The following is a 21,418-nucleotide window of genomic DNA, read 5'->3' as shown; positions in this document are numbered from 1 at the left end:
GGAAGCCAACTTAGATTTTTTTTGACATATCAGGCCACTGACTGTCCTTGTAATTTGCCCTAATGTATTAATTGACCCTTGAAACCAGTGGTTTAGACACCAAAATCACATCTCCCAGGCCGATATGAAATGAGCTATGTCCGCTTTGAATATTAGCAGCCATTTCAGAATCAATTTTTGGAATCCATCGCGGATTTTTGCACATACCAGACCACTGACTTTCCTTGTAACTTGTCCCAATGTATTATTTTTGACCCATTTAACCATGGTATAGACACACAAATTTATTTCTGGATTTTGAGCAAACTATGTTGTTGTTTATTTAAAGGTCAAGTCCACCCCAACAAAATGTTGATTTGAATCATTAGAGAAAAATCAAACAAACACAATGCTGAAAATTTCATCAAAATCGGATGCAAAATAAGAAAGTTATGACATTTCAAAGTTTCGCTTATTTTTAAGAAAATAGTTATATGAACGAGCCAGTTACATCCAAATTAGAGAGTCGATGATGTCACTCACTCACTATTTCTTTAGTTTTTTATTGTTTGAATTATACATTATTTCAATTTTTACGAATTTGACGATTAGGACCTCCTTGCCTGAACCACAAAATGTTAAAATAATGGAATTCCACGTATTCAGGGAGGAATGGAACTTCATTTCACATGACAATGACGAGAAAATCAAAATATTTCATAATTCTCATAATAAAATACAAAAGAAATAGTGAGTGAGTGATGTCATCAGTTCCCTCATTTGCATACCGACCGGGATGTGCATATAACTCTTTTGTGAAATGAAGCGAAACTTTAAAATGTCATAACTTTCTTATTTTACATCCGATTTTGATGAAATTTTCAGTGTTATGCTTGTTGGATTTTTCTCTTTTTATTCAAATCAAATTATTTTGGGGTGGACTTGTCCTTTAAGTAGCAACAGCAATTTAAGACTCCATCTTTTGAAACTATCTTGGATTTTCTAACATACTGGGCCACTGACAGTCCTTATAACTTGTCCCAGTGTCTTATTTGACCATTAGAAGCATGGTCTAGACACCAAAATCATTATGTCCCAGACGGATATGAAATGAACTATGTACATTTTAATTATCAACAGCTATTTTGAACTCCATTTTTTAAGCCATCTTGGATTTTTTGACACCATCTTGGATTTTTGGACACACCAGACCACTGGCTATCCTTGTAACTTGTTCCTATGTACTACTCCATCCCTAAACAATTTAATAAAAACAAAATTAAAGCCACTTAGATGAATTGTGGATTTTCAGCCTACGGCATGCAGCCATTTTGGGCGCCATCTTGGATTTGCTAGGTACACTGGAGGGCTTACAATTCACTCTAGCCTGTATCAACAATTGTTTTTACCCCCTAGACCATGGAATATGAATCGGAATAGGATTCTAGGGTGGATAATATGTCAGTTGTATCAATTTTCAGTGAATGGAGGCCATCTTGGACGCCATCTTGAAAATAACCACTGCGCCGGATGCGCGTTTCCGTTTTACACCCTGGCGAAGGCATTTTCCGGAAAAATAGCCACAAAGCGACTAGTGAAGAGTCTACGTCTACGTTTGTTTACATAATCAGCAGCTGCTGGGCGCGCGATCCAAAAGTCCGAGATATCCGCAGAACATACGTGCAAATGCAGCTGAGCTTATAGACCAAAAGCTTCAGTCTCTGTATTTTGGTTGTTCCGCTGAACTATATACGTTGGCTTCATGATTTTTTTTTACTTTATCGCACATGAACGTTTATATGAATGAAAACGAATAATAGCTAAAATATTGAAAAATAAAACACATAATTACTTTTTTTTTCATATTATATCTATCCTTATATCTATCATATCTGTCTATCCACTATCTATGTTATAAATCAATCTATGGTACTACATGATATATCTATCTGTTAATTTGTCTATCTACTCTGTCTCTCTCATTCTCTATCTACCTATCTATCTATCCATCTAACATCTATCTCTCAAATTCTCTATCTATCCATCTGTCTGTCTTTTTCTCTCTATCCGTCTATGTATCTATCTCTCAAATTATATATATATCTATCTATCTATCTATCTATGTAACTACAGTATCTATCTATTAATCTTCTCTGTCTCTCTCTCTCTATCTATCCATCTGTCTTTCTCTAGTTCTCTCTCTCTCTCTCTATCAATCTATCTATCTATCTTCTATCTATCTATCTATCTATCTATCTATCTATCTATCTATCTATCTATATATAACTGCAGTATCTATCGATCTGTTAATTTGTCGCTCTTCTCTGTCTCTCTCATTCTTTATCTATCTATATATCTATCTATCTTTCAAATTCTCTATCTCTCTCTCCCTCTATCTATCTCTCAATCTGTCTTTCTCTATTTCTCTCTATCTATCTATCTTCTATCTATCTATTTATCTATCTATCTATGTAACTACAGTATCTATCTATCTGTTAATTTGTCTATCTTCTCTGTCTCTCTCATTCGTTATCTATCTATCTATCTATTTATCTATCTATCTATATATCTATCTATAACATCTCTCCATCTCCCAAGTTCTCTCCCCCATCTATATATCTATCTATCTATCTATCTATCTATCTTTTATCTATTCATCTATCTATGTAACTACATTATCTATCTATCTGTTAATTTATCTATCTTCTCTGTCTCTCTCATTCTTTATCTATCTATCTATCTATCTATCTATCTATCTATCTATCTATCCATCTAACATCTACCTATCTCTCAAATTCTCTATCTCTCTCTCTCTCCCTCTCTCTATCTATCTATCCATCTGTCTGTCTTTATCTATTTCTCTCTATCTCTCTATCTTCTATCTATCTATTTATCTATCTATCTATGTAACTACAGTATCTATCTATCTGTTAATTTGTCTATCTTCTCTGTCTCTCTCATTCTTTATATATATATCTATCTATTTATCTATCTATCTATATATCTATCTAACATCTATCTATCTTTCAAATTCTCTATCTCTCTCTCTCCCACTATCTCCCTCTCCATCTGTCTGTCTTTTTTTTCTCTCTTTGTCTATTTCTCTTTTTCCGTCCATATATATATATATCTATCTATCTATAACATATCTCCATCTCTCAAGTTCTCTCCCCCATCTATATATCTATCTATCTATCTTTTATATATTTATCTATCTATGTAACTACAGTTTCTATTTATCTGTTAATTTGTCTATCTTCTCTGTCTCTCTCATTCTTTATCTATCTATCTAACATCTATCTATCTATCAGATTCTCTATCTCTCTCTCCCCCTCTCTCTCTCTCTTTCTCTCTCTATCTATCCATCTGTCTGTCTTTTTTTCTCTCTCTCTATTTCTCTTAATCCGTCCATGCATATATCTATCTATCTATAGTCTATAACATCTCTCCATCTCTCAAGTTCTCTCCCCCCATCTATCTATCTATCTATCTATCTATCTATCTATCTATCTATCTATCTATCTATCTATCTATCTATCTATCTATCTATCTATCCATCTCTCTGTCTTTCTCTCTCTCTCTCTACTTCTATCTATCTATTTATCTATCTATCTATCTATGTCTCTATCTATTTATCAGTCTTCTATATCTATCTCCGGGATCTATCTTTCGGCATCTAAGTGTATCAATCCATCAAACTTCAAATTTCTTTCTATTATATGTATCTGTTTATTTTTATTTTGTCTGTCATTCTATTCATTTAGTTAATAATTTATATTTAGAAAAAAAAAACTTTTTCATAACAAAAACGTAACTGCAAAAGCATGTTCGGATTTCACTCATATGACTGCTCTCTGTACATGAAGTGCCGAGGAACTCTATGCTCTGATCAGTAACTGTGCAGATTGCATGCGGTGGTGTGGGACTCGCCTGTGTCGCACGCTGCAACCAGCGACGTGTGTAGACTCTTCACTGGTCGCTTTGTGGCTATTTTTGCGGAAAATACCTTCGCCAGGGTGTAAAACGGAAACGCGCTTCCCGGATAAGGATTTTGGTAGATTTTTAGTATGTTATTCTTGAGGTCAAATAGTACAAAAAACCGTTGAAAAATCATTTGTTGCAATTTGTTCCGGGTAAGGGTATTTTTGGTCGTATATTGACCCGTCTATTACGTAAATAGGCAATGATTACAAGATGGTTTCAACATTTTACGGTAATCCGATAAAGCGTCGTGACTGTTTCATCACTTTTTGACCGATTTTCTAATGAAAATAAGAATTAAAGTATGCCTATTATCTATTTTCTAAACACTATTTTTTTCTTTCATATTAAGAGACAAAAAATAAAATTGGCAAATAGCTTAACTTTCAGGTCACTATTGTAAAATAATTTGTCAGTTCGTGCTTATCGTTCGCATTACCTTATTGAGATCTATGTCCTTTCATGACGGTAACATGCCGCTTAAAATATTTCGATTTCTCTCTAGTCAAATAGCAAGATAAATTTCCTGGTCACGAATTACTATTTAAGGTCCCCCATTTTAGGCCGGCCGATTAATTTAGTGGAATATATAATTATCTTTGGTGGTATGAACAACGCGGAGAAGTGATATTCAGTTTCACCATGTGTACAGTCATTAGGACTGAGATAAAAAGTGGATACAGATATAAGTGAAGTGGCAAGGCGAGAAAGTTGAGGTTGGGAAGTATTCTTTTCGAAATGAGTGTAGTCCTTAAAAAGGCTGTAAACCAGAAGGAGTGGGAAGCTGAGTGGTAAGTAGGGTGAGAGGCCAGAGTCAAAGGCTTGAGTAGAAGGATGGTTCGGGTTGGAGAAAGGCTGGCTTGAGTCGGCGAGTGGAGCTGTAGAGCAGGAGCTACATCTCCAGCTAACATATTCCAGAAAGACGGACATTCAACCTGTCCGAAACGTCAAGTCTCCTGCTCCTCAGTACTCAAATAAGCGTCGTTCCAGGCTTTCTTGATATATACAAAAGTCGATTGATTAAAAAAAAATCTCTATTGCATTATGCTAATTATGCTTATTACAAAGATAACATTGATTAAAAATGGAAACTAGAGTCATAAATGAATTCTCTGTCACTGGCGCAAAACTTTAAGAATGCTTTTTTATGGTTTTTACGTTTATGGTTATATTCACAAATTAGCTCATTATGCGCTAATTATGTTTATTACCATGGTAACATTGCTTAAAGAGGAAAACTTGTGTAAAAATGAATTCCTCGTCATAGAAAACCTTAATACAGCTGTATCCCTGTATTATACATGTTTTCAAGCCGTTTTAGACAATACAGTGACAGAAAAATATATCATATTGCACATTTTTGTTAATAAGTGCATTATGCTAATTATGATAATTACACTACCTACATTGGTTCAAATGGAAAAGCAATGCCATAAATCAATTCCTCGTCATATAAAACCATAAGATAGCTGTATTATTCATGTTTCCAGACTTTCTCGATATAAAGGAATATAATTTATATACAGTGCTTATCAATAAAAAGTTTACACTTTGAAAGAGTCCTGAGAATTGAAAACGATACAACATGGGAATATTTTTTTTCACATATTGTCTTTGGTTTTTGGTCTCATCTATATCGAATGAAAATAAACAAATTAGCAGAATGTTACACTCAAGTGAGCACTGTCCACTTCCTCGTCTTACAAGCACTAGAAGGGCTGTATAATATATATTTTGTGGGTTTACTGGATAGACATTCAAACATATGTATATATTACACTTATACTAATTAGCTCATTATGCTAATTACATTTATTACGATGACTGCATTTCTTAAAAACAAAAACTAATGTCATGAATGGATTCCTCGTCACAGGAACCCATAGCAAAATGGTATTATTTATGCTTTCGGTCTTTCTAATTTAAGGTTAGTCGCATATTGCATTTTGTATACATGCTAAGATGGTTATGCTAATTTGCCTAACGGGTTGTGTGGGCTAGTGGTTAGAACATTGGACTCATAATCGCAAGGTTGTGAGTTCGAATCCCTAGTCTGCCATTGTCTCCATTTTGATAAAAAAGGCCCGAGAGTAATACATTTCGTCTATAAGGTCAGTATGACTGATTAAACTAGATTTAAAATGTTTCCTTGGTATACCAGCTTGGCGTTTACCAGCAAAAACATGTCCTGCATGCCGAGTTCATACGGAGTTACCATAATTAAGAACATTGCAAAAAAGGTTGCAAAGGTGGCAACTAAGCTGAATTTACATTAATACCCATCTAGAAGACGAATCAACAACAAAACACTAAAAAAACCACTATAATAAATGGTGCTGTATGTGTACGAGGGTTAGAGTTTGTGATAATTCTTATTGCACGTTTTTGAAGTATTCTTAATCTACTCAGATGGCAATCAGAACAATTTCCCCAAACAATATTACAATAGTTAAAATGTGGTAAAATCATTGTATAATACAGATTAAGAAGGATATTCAAAGGTAATATAAGTTTAAGTCTATTCATGACACCTAATGTTTTTGCTACTTTACAAGACACGCTGTTAATATGTTCTTTCCAAGTTAATTTGTCATCTATGGTAACCCCCAAAAATTTAGTAGAATGAACAAATGGAATATTACAACCATTGATACATACATCTATTTCATTACAATTTATATTTTTATTTTTAGGTTGGAATAACATACAAAAAGTTTTATCAAAATTTAATTTAAGTCTATTTGCTAAAAACCATGAATTGACCTTAGATAATTCAGTAGAGAGTGTGTTATTCAGCGTCTGTACGTTGTCCCCTGTTAAAAATAAATTAGTGTCATCTGCAAAAACAATTGGTTCGAGTATATCACTTACATATTGAATATCATTAACGTATAAAAGAAAAGGTAACGGGCCCAATACTGATCCCTGGGGTACGCCTAAAGAAATTGATTTTATTTCAGAGGAAACATTATCAATTGATACATACTGGAGTCTATTACTTAAATAACTTACAAACCAATCCAAGCAGGAACCTCTAATTCCATAGAATTTCAGTTTTTCTATTAAAATATTGTGATTGATACAATCAAACGCCTTTGATAAATCTAAAAATATTCCGATCAAAAATTGCTTATTTTCAAATGTTTCAGAAATGGTATTAATAAAATCAAGTAGTGCCATATACGAAGAATATTTTTTCCTAAAACCATATTGTCTATTATACAAAATATTATTACTACATAGAAATGACATGAGGCGAGTATAAACAAGTTTTTCAAAAATCTTAGAAAATGTAGAGAGTACTGAAATTGGACGGTAGTTATTTAATACACATTTATCTCCTTTCTTGTAGACAGGAATAACTTTCGCTAACTTAAGCTTACTTGGAAAAATCCCGTTTTGTAAAGAACAATTAAAAATATTGCACAAAGGTTTTACAAATAATAAAATAGTCTTTTTAATAATGTCAACGTCTATATCATCATATCCAGGACTTTTACTAGATTTTAGATGTCTTACAATTTCTAGTATTTCATGACATTCAATTGGATTCATGAACATAGAATGTATATGATATTTCTTAGGAAGGAACTCTGAAAAATGATTCTGTACAACTGGTAATGTTCTTTCAATGTCATTCCCAACATCAGCGAAAAAATTATTAAATGCATTTACAATAGTATTTTTGTCAAAAATTTGTACATCGTCAATCTTAATGCATAGACAATGTAACTTGTTCTTCACTCGATTCAAAATATGATTAATTATTTTCCAAGTACTTTTTGTGTTGTTACAAGATTTCTTAAACAAATTAAAATAATATTCTCTCTTGTGTCTACGTATCCCACAAGTTACTAGATTTCTATAAGTACAGTAAACATTTTTTCGATACGTTGTTGGATTTTTAAGATACTTCCTATACAAAAGATGTTTTTTATTAATCATTTTCTTTAATCCTGAATCAAACCAGGGTTTATTTTTATTAGATATATTTTGTTTTACTGTTTGAAGAGGAAAACATTCGTTGTAAATACTAGTAAGACTCAACATAAATGAATCAAACTTGATATCAACATCTGGCAATTCAAGAACCATATTCCAGTCAACAGTTTGCAATTTAGTACAAAATCTAGAAATATTAACCTCATTTATAACAAGCTTATATTTTACATTATTGCACAGTGATTTATGGGGAAAACTATAAAATTTAGAAAAGGTAAAAATAGGCAGGTGATCACTCACATCACTTAAAATTATGCCAGTACCAAGGTTGTATTCAGGCCTGTTTGTAAATACATTATCAATAAGAGTCACAGAATTATCAGTAATCCGTGTTGGTTTAAGAATCAACGGAGTAAAGGAAAATGTAAGAAGAAAATCAATAAATTTATCAATATCATTATTCATTGTGGGATTCAATAAATCAACATTAAAATCACCAATCAATTGACATTCCTTTTGCCCTGTTGATATTTTATGGAGCGATGGCTCAAAAAAGTTAAAAAAATCAGTGACAGGTTGAGAAGGGGGTCTGTACACTGTGGCAAGAATTAAGCTTTTTTCTTTTTGAGACACTTCAATAAAAATCGACTCAATAGAATCATTAAAAACATCAAGATCAGTGCGCCGATGAAACCTCACACCAATTTTTAATAAAAAAGCCAACACCTCCACCTCGCTTATTCTTACGCCCAGTACCAACAAAATTGTAACCACTGAATATAAATGTCTCGTCATTGATTAGCCAAGTCTCAGACAGAGCTATGATATGGAATGAAAAATTCAAAGTAGACAAAAGAGATTCAATATTTTCAAAATTTTTCTTAATACTTCGACAATTGAAATGCACAACTGACAGTGTACTATGGTCATTAAGATTATATTGGCAAGAACTAAAGTGATCATTTAATTGAGGTGGCAGATAATAGCAGGTATCATTAATAAAATCATTTTCTACAGTCCCCACAGAAGCATGCTCCTGTAAACTCTCCTTACAAAAAGGACATTCATGATTATTCAAATTAGGGAGTTGCCTCAAACAAAAAGAACAAGACGTTGAAATAGACATTTAAATAACATATGAACAGGTTTTAACAAAAGCACATAAATAATGACTACTCATAAATTGATAAAAATGTTCGTTTCAGAAAGAGAGAGATAGAAGGAAAGGAGTAGCTTCGGAGTGAATGTAACCATAAGCATATTAATTAATTCAACTGCTGGCAAGATTTCTACAATGAAAATGTTTAGTATACAGGTAGGTAGGTGGGTACAGCTAGCTACTCACAATTACAGAGACAGGTAAGTACTGTACATGTAGGTACATGTACATGATCAGATCAGCTTTTCTTCAACTTCTCCAAATCATACACACTTGAGATCAGCTTTGTGGCTGTTTTTTCCTCCTGTTGCTGGGATTAACGCGATATAAACAAACCTAAGTAAGAAAGTGTGATAGCAGAAGAACAAAGATACTTACCTTTTGTGGTTCACTTTCAGAAAAGCAAAAAATAAAAAGAAAGGATCACCAATTGGTTAGCAATTCAGTTAACAGTTGCGTTATCAGTCCCGCCAAACGCTTGGAATGAATTTTCAAGCGTTTGGCGGGTTCAGTGAAATAACAGTAACTCTCCTTGCCCTAAAGTCCTGCTGGCGTTTTCAGGAAAACTTTCACATCGAGCACATCTGGAAAATTTATCATGTTTCTTCCAAGTGCTGGACATATATCAACTGATTTTGCAACAATGTGGCAAGTAGCGATTGGTCGGTTTCAATTTTGTCATGTGATGTAAGGTTCGATCATCATGATCATGTGACGAACGAATTACATTGCGATTAATAATTTTGTGCTGTAGATAACAAGATTAAACATCGATATGTTTGCCAAATACATATAGAGAGATTGCGTACAAAGGGCACAATATCGTTTTATTGCATCGTTATCATGGATACGTATTCATTTATTCAAGGCAGTGGGAATGTGGGGTCGCTTCGCATAATATAGGCCTATAAGGAAACAAAATCAGGAAGTTTTGATAAAAGAAATGTCATTTATTTTAAAGGTTAAGTACACTGTAAAAATATTGGGTAAAATTTAAACCAGCACGAGGGTAATTATGTGTCCAATCAATTTGGGGCAGTATTTTACCCAATGCGGGAAGCATATTGTCCAGTAAGGTTAAAAAATAAGCAGCAATTAATTTAGAATGGGCAAAATTTTCATCACACTGGATAACTAAAAATTCCCCAAAGAAAGGTAATGATCATTTTCAGTGATCAGTAAATTTTTGAGAGAAACAAGTGTTAGGTTCATAGAGGAATATAATGTGTAAAAGTCCAAATCGATACAGATTGTGCATGTGATCACTAACCGGATAACATGTGATCTAATCACAGCGGGAAACATGTGCGTTGTGGAATATACTAGTAACGTGTGCACGTAATAAAGCCATTGCAGTCTGAAATTCCTTCGAGGCAACAAATTTTTCAGGAGGTCGCAACGTTTTTGTTTTCCCCAACGACGAAATAGCGATATTTGTCTTCTATTTTAGTCATTCCATAATCGAACAGAATCGGAAAACAATGGGGAAGAGGAGAAAGGCCACCACTGAACCGGTTCAGACGCGTTCTCGGGCAAAACGAGGTAGAAGTCGAGGCACCCGCCAGACAAAAACGACAGCTGCCTCACACGCAACTCGGACGGTAGCTCCACCGGGAAGCGGTAGGCCTACGAGAACGACGGGGAATGAGCCCGGACAAGCCCCCGCTGCCACTGCAGTAGGAGCAGCGCCAGAACCCATTGACGTTGAGCAGGGTCGTTCATCCGGCCGTTCACCCAGCCGTTCAGCTAATAAGAGGCCAGCAGCTTCACAAGGGCCTGTGCTGCAATTACCATCCACTCAGGGTCAGACTCAGAGTTGTCCCAGGCCCAGCACTAGTAATAATACCGCAGGTGAGCCTTCTCGACCTGAATACATGTCAGTACAAATACAAGATCATACAGATTCGTTCTGCGTACCTGGCCATACTAATAATAACATTACAGGTCACGAATCGCACAATATTAGAGAACGAAGTCAGTCTGGGATGGTACGAGAGACCCCATTCACATCATCCTTCCCCGCAATTGTACCTCCTAGTGTTCAGATAAGAACCGACCTAACTCAAAATTCACACTGTGTCCATGATAATGAGGCCACAGGGCCAAATAACCAAACCATAATCAATACAGAACGTAGACCTAACACAGAGAACATGAATAGAGGCTATCACCACCCTCACCATTCCCCGTTAAACCCTGTAGGTGACACACTGGGTGTATCTATTCCCCAAAGCATAAAAGAAAAGATTTGGAAGGGGGAGTATGTGAATCTAAATCTGTTAGTTAACGCCCAAGATGTAGCCTCCCACACACTGCGCGAAGCAGCAGAACAGAGAACTAATCTGGCAATAGCCGAGGAGGAAGGAAAATGGGTGTTAAAGCCCTACAATGCCCCCTCCAAAAACAAAATCATGTCCATTGAAATTTGGACAAATGCCTTCCTAATATACATGAGCGTCTATCTGGCAGCAAATCCACGACACACTCATGAAATTCTGAAGTACTGTCACCTCATTCGTTCTGCTGCTTCACGCTACTACGGATATGGTTGGAGGGACTACGATATAGAATTTCGGCACCGATTTCATGCCACAGGGGGTTCCTGGGCGGAGATAAACGGGGAGTTGTGGCTCCTCCACGTAGTAGGGGGTGGTGTTCGGCAAGGGGCCCTGCCCCCATTCATCAACAGTGGGTAAACAAAGAGGGCAAACGCCCAGGCGTGCCGGCTGCAAATCTCGAGGTATGAGTCAATAATGTTTCAAGCGGCATTTTTGTTGGCTTTCTTTGGCTTCTTGAGGGTTGGAGAATTCACGGTTCAGAGTCAGAGTGATGATGGGAGGAAGATATTGGCTATAGATGATATCCAATGGGGTCAGGAAGAAAATTCACAATTCATGTTGGTACAGATTAGATTTTCAAAGACAGACCAATACGGGAGGGGTACCACGCTTAGAATCAAAGAAAATAAGACGGAGGGCACATGCCCTGTCAAGGCTATGGAGACGTACTTACGGGTACGGCCTAAAGGGAGAGGGCCACTTTTCTGCTATATGAATGGCTCCCCCCTTTCCAGGTATCAGTTCAATGCAGTATTGAAGAAGGCACTGTTTGTGTCGGGGGTCGGGGCTAACCAATATGGAACACACTCCTTTCGCATTGGGGCAGCCACAATGGCAGCCCTAAAGGGTATACCTCCCGAGCAAATTATGACCATGGGTAGATGGCGTAGTGATGCCTATCTACGTTACATAAGGTGACCTATTGCGACATTGTAACTACCACAGCTAACATGTGGGAAGGTTATGTAAGCTATGGGCGAACAATTATGGATGGTTCCTGTGGTTACTACTCAGGAAGCATACTTATAATTCGCTATACTTGGTCGCAGTTTCATCCACGTATTATTACATTTATTCATAACTATACAATAATAATAAAGGTAGAATCCAGTTAGCCGAGTAGTGGGTTTCTACATGGGGAGCACATTTGTAATTTGTCTAAACATGTATGTAAGCAGAAGTAACACAATAATAATAAAGATATATCTAGCCGGCTAATAACAATGTAGACAATTGGATACTGCATAGGGTGCATATTTGTAATTACCCTTTGCGTGTGAACGGATATCCAAGTTCATGATGACAATAATGAGTAATAATTCAATATTCATATAGTGCCTTTCAAACTTTCTCAAAGCTCTTTACATCATACATCCTAACCTACTTATCAACTTAACTACAATCAGTTGTCAAAGTACAATAACAGAGATAATAGCCAATCAGCTATAAATGTAATATGACAAGAAAGATGTCAGTGCACTGGGCATGTGTACATGTGTAGAACATGTTACTTCCGGGAACTCTCATTTTTTTATTGCAGAGGGGACTGGATCTGGATTGTAGGGGATAGCCTGGTCAGAAGAGCAAAAGAACGAGCTTCACAACGCAACTATCAGCAATTTGGAGAGCGAGGTATCGTGGTCCGCTGGCATGGGCAAGGCGGCCCCACGCTCCAGGATCTCCCCAGGATGGTCTCTAACCGGCTGAGATGCGGCACTCCTCCTGCATTAGCTATTGTCCACTTAGGATCAAATGACATCGGACAGTATGATGTCTGCCGGTGCAGGATGGCAATTGACACAGCCATCCAAGATCTACGCACAAGAATGCCGCACACCCATATCACCTGGTCTGGTATTTTACCGCGGCTCTTCTACTATGGTCGCAAGCAAGGCTCTAATTCACAGGAGGCCTTGGATGGAGTTCGTAAGTCTCTTAACAAATACGCTAGGAGGAAACTAGCCAGGATGTCGGATACCACCATCATCAAACATGAATTTGACCCCACAATCCACAGCCTCTTCAATAGAGATAGAGTGCACCTCTCTGATTCGGGTTCAGACATTCTCATTGACAGTTTCAGAACTGCAGCAAGGGAAGCAGGATTTGTTTAGATATGGAGAGGAGACGAGCTTGAGAAACATTTTGAGAACTCGAGGCTTCTGGCAAGGTTTTTTTTCTTTTGTAATGTATCTTAGTGTTATTACGTTTATTGTTTCTAGTTGTTTATGTACATACTTCATTTTACGGGCTTTTTGAAGGGCACCGTCAACAGTACTACCTTGCTATTATCAATAATGATATGCACGTGTCTGGATTGAGGATAATAACACTTGGAAGTAAAAAGAAAGAAAGAACAACTGAATAGAATGAATAGATAGACGAACAATTCTTTTTTATTCTTCGTATTTTAGGGGTGAGAAGCAGGGACTGCACGGGAGAGTGTATATGTCAATTATGACAAACCAGTTCTTTCGAATGAATCAGCTTGGTAAAGCCTGTTTATTGTAGTTGTACAATACATTATTTACTCTTGGAATTGCTTAGTTGATCAGAAATCGCAAGACAGGATGTCCCTGTGGTGACGTGCATAAATTTGAGAACCGAAAACGAACTGGGAAAGAAAGGACGATAATTAAGACAGGAGAGCAAAATATACTGTTTTGTTTATACTCTTTGAAAGGATACTGATGGTCTTTGGAAGGTTTTGCTGTTAAGGGATACATGATAATGTTTGTAAATGGTGTGTAATGCCTTATCCAGGCCATTGTGCTCAGTATCCTCCATCTTATATGCATTTAGTCCTGAGATGATTATATCAACTAGAAGTTGCTTTAGTTTACCCTAGAAGGAACGTCCTTTTATAGGCATTTTGCATCCATTCATGTGAGGTTAAGTGTTTAATGCAGCTCCATGCCAATATATTAGGTAGCTTTATTTGCAAGCATGACAAGTTCATGTATGCTCCAGAATCATGCGACTTATGACGGGGCAAAAAAAAAAAAAAAAAAAAAAAAAAAATTATTAATTGGGTGGAAGGTTTTTGTTCAGAAACAATTTGTTTGAAACCTGACAGATCACCAATATTGATATCAAAGTATATGCTCCAAAGATGTTGTTTACCAAGATTTAGGGAAACACCCGTGGGAACTACTATCCTGCGGGTGGGTCACGTGATCAACAGTCCCAGGGAGGAGTTACTACCCTTCCTGGCGATCACGTGATCCCATATCTTTCAGTAAGATTAATAGGATGCCACAGATGTAGTTTTTCGTTATGTCTTACGACATTGTTCAGACTGTTTTGAGGTTTATCACCTCTTATGTTATTTAGGCATATTGCCTCTGTGTTTTGATGCCTCGTACGGAATTAAACGGCGAGCAATGGCATATCATTTGTCCACGTGTTTTCTTCTCAAAAGGTAATGATCATTTTCAGTGATCAGTAAATTTTTGAGAGAAACAAGTGTTAGGTTCATAGAGGAATATAATGTGTAAAAGTCCAAATCGATACAGATTGTGCATGTGATCACTAACCGGATAACATGTGATCTAATCACAGCGGGAAACATGTGCGTTGTGGAATATACTAGTAACGTGTGCACGTAATAAAGCCATTGCAGTCTGAAATTCCTTCGAGGCAACAAATTTTTCCCCTCCACTCCCACCCAGGTACATTGGTAATATATTATCGGGATGGGAGGACCCGGCGTCAATACAGAATTTAGTCACGGGATCGTTAAGGGGATTGCATATTTCTGAGGCAATGCAGTGTACCGGTGACTTTAGCACATATGTTACCATACAAGCTGATATCTTAGTCCATGCGTAGAGCTGAATTACTGTTGAGAATTACCGTGTGTAGGAAATTTTGTGTATCACGATTTATGATATTCTTATTAAACATCTCATGGTTGGGAGGTTGGGCAGAGTTACGACAGTAGATCAGCATGGTTGGTAGGTTGGAAAGACATTGATTTCTGCATTAAGGCTGGGAGGTTGGGCAGAATTTAGACAGTCAGTCATCATGGTTGGGAGGTTGGGCAGAGTTACGACAGTAGATCAGCATGGTTGGTAGGTTGGAAAGACATTGATTTCTGCATTAAGGCTGGGAGGTTGGGCAGAATTTAGACAGTCATTCATCATGGTTGGGAGGTTGGGAGAGATATTGAATTATTTTATGATTTTATGTTTTAGATTAGGAACAAGGACATCTGGAGGTAACTTTTTTGGCCTGCATAAGGTTGGAAGGTTGGGCAGGGCACTTACGAGTTTATCAAGAAGGCAGATATACAACATTGTTGAATAGATGGCCATATGATAGAGGTATACTTTTATATGTCATACATATTATATTCTCAGGTTTAAAGAAGTCCACTGTCCAGATAGTCATATTAAAGTGACTAGGCCTACAATATGGCTGGGAGGTTGGGTAGGACTTAAGGACAGGCAGCATAGAGCATTATGTGGCTAATTATGACTTTTATATGTAAATGGTAAGGAGGAGCATGTCATGATACATTGCTTTAGAAGTGTAGAAGGTTTTTGTTCAGAAACAATTTGTTTGAAACCTGACAGATCACCAATATTGATATCAAAGTATATGCTCCAAAGATGTTGTTTACCAAGATTTAGGGAAACACCCGTGGGAACTACTATCCTGCGGGTGGGTCACGTGATCAACAGTCCCAGGGAGGAGTTACTACCCTTCCTGGCGATCACGTGATCCCATATCTTTCAGTAAGATTAATAGGATGCCACAGATGTAGTTTTTCGTTATGTCTTACGACATTGTTCAGACTGTTTTGAGGTTTATCACCTCTTATGTTATTTAGGCATATTGCCTCTGTGTTTTGATGCCTCGTACGGAATTAAACGGCGAGCAATGGCATATCATTTGTCCACGTGTTTTCTTCTCAAAATGTCCAATGTTCATGATGTTAGTTGGACACATAACTAACCTCATGGAGCACTTTTACCCAATATTTTTTAGAGTGTACATCCTAACAACAGTTGATTCGAAAAAAACAGAGGAAAATCAAGCAAGTGAAAAATTAATCAAAAATGGGTGCAAGATTTTATTTTTAGTCTAAAGATTCGAGTTATTTTTACGAAACAATTATATGCATATCATAGTTGCTATAATAGGCAAATGATGGAGTCGATTACGTCACCCTATACATTGTATTTTATCATATAAAAGATGAAATATTTTCATTTTCTCACTATTATGCAAAACAAAGTTTAATTTCTCTCTGTAGATGTAGAATTTGAATCATGATACAAATATTGTGATATAATGTTTGTGATTGGGGGAATGTCCGATCACCGAAAAAGCTTTGGTGAGGGGATTAAAAAAAAAGCTGGACTTCTTTTTTTTCTTAAAGATAGATACAATGAAACAAAAGGAATTATAAGATCGCTTACATTTTGTTTTAAAAATGTAGGCCTATAGTGCTTAATAGTTCAGTGGGGGCATTGTGGTCTAGCGGTTACGACTCCCGTCTTTCAATCAGAGGGACGTGGGTTCAAATCCCAGCCATGGCGTGTTTTCCTTCAGCAAGAAATTTACCCACATTGTGCTGCACTCGGCCCAGGTTAGGTGAATGGGTACCCGTTAGGATTTCTTAATAATAGTGGTTATTTGTATAGCGCACAGGTCCACATTAAGGTGCTCATGGCGCTTAGGAAAAAAAAAAAAAAAAAAAAAAAAAAAAAAAAAAAAAAAAAAAAAAAAAAAAGGAAAGAGAAAAAGAAAGAATAATGAAATAAAATATCTCCTGGACAAGGCAAATTAAATTATTAAATTAATCATTTCAGGGGAATAGATAGGTTTTTAGTTGGGATTTGAATGATTCTGTAGAAGACAACTGTCGAATTCGTAGCGGGAGTTCGTTCCAGAGTTTTGGACCCATGACAGAGAAAGCCCTATCCCCCCATGTGTGTCTGGTTCTTGGTATCTGAAGCAACAATGTATCTGATGAAGAACGAAGACTTCGTGTCGGGCAATATCGAGAAATTGAGTTGCACAGGTATAAGGGGGAAACAGAGTAGACAGAGTGATGAACTAGTAACAAAATCTTGACGCTTTATAGCACCGAATCAAAGCGCAGTTGAGTATAATTATGCACAAAGTAACAGCGCTATCGGACATATTATTTTTATTATTAAAGGACAAGTCCACCCCAACAAAAAGTTGATTAGAATAACAGGAGAAATATAAAACAAGAATAACACTGAAAATCTCATCAATATCAGAAGAAAAATATGAAAGTTATGATATTTCAAAGTTTCGCCTAATTTCAGATGCACATCCTGGTAGGTATGCAAATTATACAACCGATGACGTATATAGGCCACTCACTATTTAGTTTGTATTTTCTTTTATGAAATATGGAATATTTCAATATTCTCCTCATTGTCATGAGAAACAAAGTTTTATTCCTTACTGAACATGTGGAATTGCAATTGTTTTAACATTTTGTGGCTCAACCAAGAGGGTCCTTATTGTAAAATCTGTGAAAATTGAAATATTGTATAATTCAAACAATAAAAAACAAAAGAAATAGTGAGTGACCTCATCAACTATTTCATTTGATTATCACTGAGTTGTGCATACAACTGTTTTGTGAAAATTAAGCGAAACTTTAAAATTTCATAACTTTCTTATTTTACATCCGATTTTGATGAAATTTTCAGCGGTTATGCTTGTTTGATTTTTCTTTATTGATTCAAATCAAGTTTTTCCTGGGGTGGACTTGCCCTTTAATCATTTAACAGGCTTAAGAGTTTTTCTTGTTAGTTTCCTTTTCATTTCGCTTTATTTAATTGTAGTTTTCTGGAGCATGTTTAGAAAAACACGAGAAACACTCTATTAGAATAAATAGGGCAATTTTAACCAACACTGTATAACATACTCTCCAAACAACTATTTTTTAAATTTTGTTCATCAACTCAGGCTATATGGTGGTTCTTCCTTTGTCTCAAGGTAATAGACACCATCACCCTTTCTCTTTTCGGCCCAATAACCCATAGTGGGACACGAAACTGTTTGGTTGCATTGCAAGTAGTCGCCTTCTTCCATGCGATGCCAATCAATAGCTGTTCTCATTGAGGTGAATTTTGTTGTGGGCGAGTTGGTGATGGATTCGAAGAAGAGATCAAGGGCACGCATATGATCGCATACCGGATTAATAACACAGCCAGGTTGAGATTCACCACCGTTTGGATAGAAATCCTGATGCCCAAGCTGCAAGAGATTATAAAATAGACAGCTTCCATTAAAGAAAGAAATATGATAATAACATGGGCATCTATTTGAACTAACATGTAGCTACTCAAAGAAACAGATGTTTCGGGATATCAACACATTCCTCCTCTCACTTTTTGGGAGAGGGCGGACGAATATCGAAAGAAATCGTAAACTTTGAAAATTCGGCAAACTTGGACGGAGCGTTGTCATTCGTCAGTTTATTGTTCAAGTGAATAATCTTAGAAAAAGAGAAAAAATAATGATAAAACATTTTATAACTCTGCCAAACTAAAAGAAAATGAAACGATTGATGACACTTTCAACCCCGTTTCACCCCCCCCCCCGTGCAAGTTCGGCGAACTTTAAATGCAGCATATGTGATTGCTGAACTTTGTATTTTTTCGAAATTTTCGTCATTCATAAATTAGTATTGTTCGTGTCTCGTGAATATGGTTTTGTTTTCTCGGGCACACGAACGTCTTTCAAGAAGGACACAAATGTCGAGAAAATCATGATGGCAAATTTCATACCTATATTCCTCATGTTCATATTCAGATCCAGAATGCCAAAAATGTTTGGCAAAATTAATAGCCCAGTGTCAGGGGAGCTTTTCATGAAAGTTTGTCTGACGTTTTATCTGACATGTTCATTTTATCCGACAGTTACCTTGGTAACTGTGCTTCTCAGCCAATCAATATCTAGGAAAGAAGTCAGATCTGACAATCTGTCAGACAAAAATGTTGCAGTGACGATGCTCTCGTACCTAAATGCTATTAACTTTTACACTATAAAAGAAAATACTTTATCTGTTTTATCTGTTTATCTTTTTTCCCCTAAAATAAGTTTAGCAGCAACGTTGTTATTCGCAAGAATATTATCGGAAAGCGAGTTTCATTTTATTTCATATTTTGCCTAAATGAAAATTTGCAAATAGGCATTAAAGTATACCTCGTCCATTAGACCGAAGCCCCCTGCGACGATTATTTCACCATCAGTGTGAATAACATCAACAAACATGGCATCTGTTGGGTCTAGTCTGCACTCAGCACTGGTTAAAGATCCACCAAACTCAGGACCAGCCGGGTCCAGACCTAATGATATTAGAATATTTGAGCAAAAAAATAGAACGAAATTAATGTACAGACACTCCCAAAGAAAATCACTATGTCGGGGGCGGCTCCTGGGGGAAGGGAACAGGGCAGTATGGGGGGGGGGGGGAGGGCAAAGTGTATTAAAATGAGAGATCTGGGTAGTGGAACTCATTTATTGAGAAAACAAAAATATTTTGTTAAATTTAGGCCGTCTTGCCCCACCCGCATCCCATTTTTGATAAACCAACGAACCCAGAGGGCAGTGTTTCTACCCTCACCTGCATCCAAGGAAATTTGATTTCCGTGCCTGCATCCCACATTCTGATCTTGGTGATAAAAGCGATTTTATTTCATGCAACTGAATTGAATTGAATTGAATAAATTTATTATTCATAAAGGAAATTCTTTTTTCACTGGTTTACACACTTGTAGATACAATATATGTATTTACACACATAACAAAACAAAAGATGCTGAAAACATGTCAACATGAGGAAATAAATCCAACTCAGTCAGGCCTAGGTATACATGGTTCACGCAAAATTTACAATACACAAGTATTTGAAATACAAGTCAAAGTTAAAGTCAGGTTTAAGAATAGTTCATATTCGATAATAATCATGTTTCGTACATGTATTGTAGTTATCGGCAAGATAAGTAATGGATCGAGTCTTCTATTCCCCTCTCTTTCTTTTTAGTTCGTACCTGTGATCCTTCCAACCATCCCAGACAGAGCTTCACCAGCGTAGCCAGCAGTGTGGGCACCAAGACTATGTCCTATAAGATGAATGCTCTCATAGGAAACACCAGTCTCATCAATGAGGCGTTCGATTAGCCTTGCGACCTGGACACCTACCACGCGTGTATCAGCTCTGGCCTGATCGTAGTCTATGTTATCAGCTGCCTTACTCCAGTCAACCATGATCACATTCACGTTCTGAAAATATAAAATCACATTAATGAATAATAAAAATAGGAAAAAAAGGATATTGATGAATAAATATGACTTTAAAATGATAAAACCGAAAAAAGACAACAAGACATGCATCGACAATTATCTTGAGGACTTTGGAAAATGTTCATGTGATCTGATTACGCGGAAGGCCTACAATCAGTTATGAATCAAATGGATTGGGCGGGGGATGAAACAAATCTTTACTTTTTATATAGGTGTAAAACATGTCGAAAGAAATACCATGAGTTTCATGTGTCTTTTCGTCGAATAGATCTAAAAATGATAACTATCAGTAGTACTTATTTAATGCTTGTTTTTCATGCCTATCTTAAGGAAACAGAAGTCGCCGTAGATTCAGCTTTTATAAACCCCTCCACCATAGCTTATTCGGTGATCGGATATTCACCCTATCACAAAAATCTCTTCTCTGTATATGGTCACGAATCACGATCTCACTACCCACCAGTGGCTTACCTAGGATTTTCCACAGGGGAGGCAAAACCGTCCGCCAAAAAATTTGACAAGCAAAAAAAAAAAAAAAAAAAAAAGTCTTCAATCACAAATAAAGGATTTCGTAAGAGAATAATGACGGCGATATGGCCATTCTAAAGGTTCACTCAAGCGTGACGCGCGCACAAAAGAATATGACGTAATACATTAGCATAACAATGAAGGGTTGAATAGGGGAAATTAGCATAACAATGGAAGGGTTGAATAGGGA

At 36.6% G+C, this 21,418-nt stretch overlaps 3 protein-coding genes across 3 annotated transcripts; 2 read left to right on the top strand and 1 right to left on the bottom strand.

The window, feature by feature from the left end:
• Positions 1–10,542: 10,542 nt before the first annotated feature.
• Positions 10,543–16,322, top strand: LOC129266320 (uncharacterized). Its single transcript, XM_064111891.1, has one exon. It carries the CDS (start codon positions 10,543–10,545, stop codon positions 11,755–11,757), a length of 1,215 nt encoding a protein of 404 aa, XP_063967961.1. The 3' UTR covers positions 11,758–16,322.
• LOC135157162 (uncharacterized) lies at positions 12,894–16,322 on the top strand. The gene has a single exon (XM_064111894.1). It carries the CDS (start codon positions 12,894–12,896, stop codon positions 13,512–13,514), a length of 621 nt encoding a protein of 206 aa, XP_063967964.1. The 3' UTR covers positions 13,515–16,322.
• Positions 16,323–17,146: 824 nt separating this feature from the next.
• On the bottom strand, positions 17,147–20,698 carry LOC129279788 (pancreatic lipase-related protein 2-like). The gene is made up of 3 exons (XM_064111893.1): positions 20,448–20,698; positions 19,600–19,742; positions 17,147–18,648 (listed from the first exon to the last, which is right to left on the bottom strand). Exons 1-3 carry the CDS (start codon positions 20,662–20,664, stop codon positions 18,349–18,351), a joined length of 660 nt encoding a protein of 219 aa, XP_063967963.1. The 5' UTR covers positions 20,665–20,698; the 3' UTR covers positions 17,147–18,348.
• Between the last annotated feature and the right edge of the window lie 720 nt (positions 20,699–21,418).

Source organism: Lytechinus pictus, chromosome 17 (assembly GCF_037042905.1).
Source record: "Lytechinus pictus isolate F3 Inbred chromosome 17, Lp3.0, whole genome shotgun sequence".
NCBI lineage: Eukaryota > Metazoa > Echinodermata > Echinoidea > Temnopleuroida > Toxopneustidae > Lytechinus > Lytechinus pictus.
This window is presented reverse-complemented; position numbering and strand designations above follow the sequence as displayed.

Excerpts from the sequence above, each read along its gene's own strand:
- LOC129266320 (XM_064111891.1), top strand. The coding sequence starts at position 10,543 with ATGGGGAAGAGGAGAAAGGCCACCACTGAACCGGTTCAGACGCGTTCT.
- LOC135157162 (XM_064111894.1), top strand. The coding sequence starts at position 12,894 with ATGTGTAGAACATGTTACTTCCGGGAACTCTCATTTTTTTATTGCAGA.
- LOC129279788 (XM_064111893.1), bottom strand. The coding sequence starts at position 20,664 with ATGGTTGACTGGAGTAAGGCAGCTGATAACATAGACTACGATCAGGCC. Across the intron at positions 19,743-20,447 it reads GATGGTTGGAAGGATCACAG|GTCTGGACCCGGCTGGTCCT; the intron begins GTACGAACTAAA and ends TAATATCATTAG. Across the intron at positions 18,649-19,599 it reads GCTTCGGTCTAATGGACGAG|CTTGGGCATCAGGATTTCTA; the intron begins GTATACTTTAAT and ends AATCTCTTGCAG.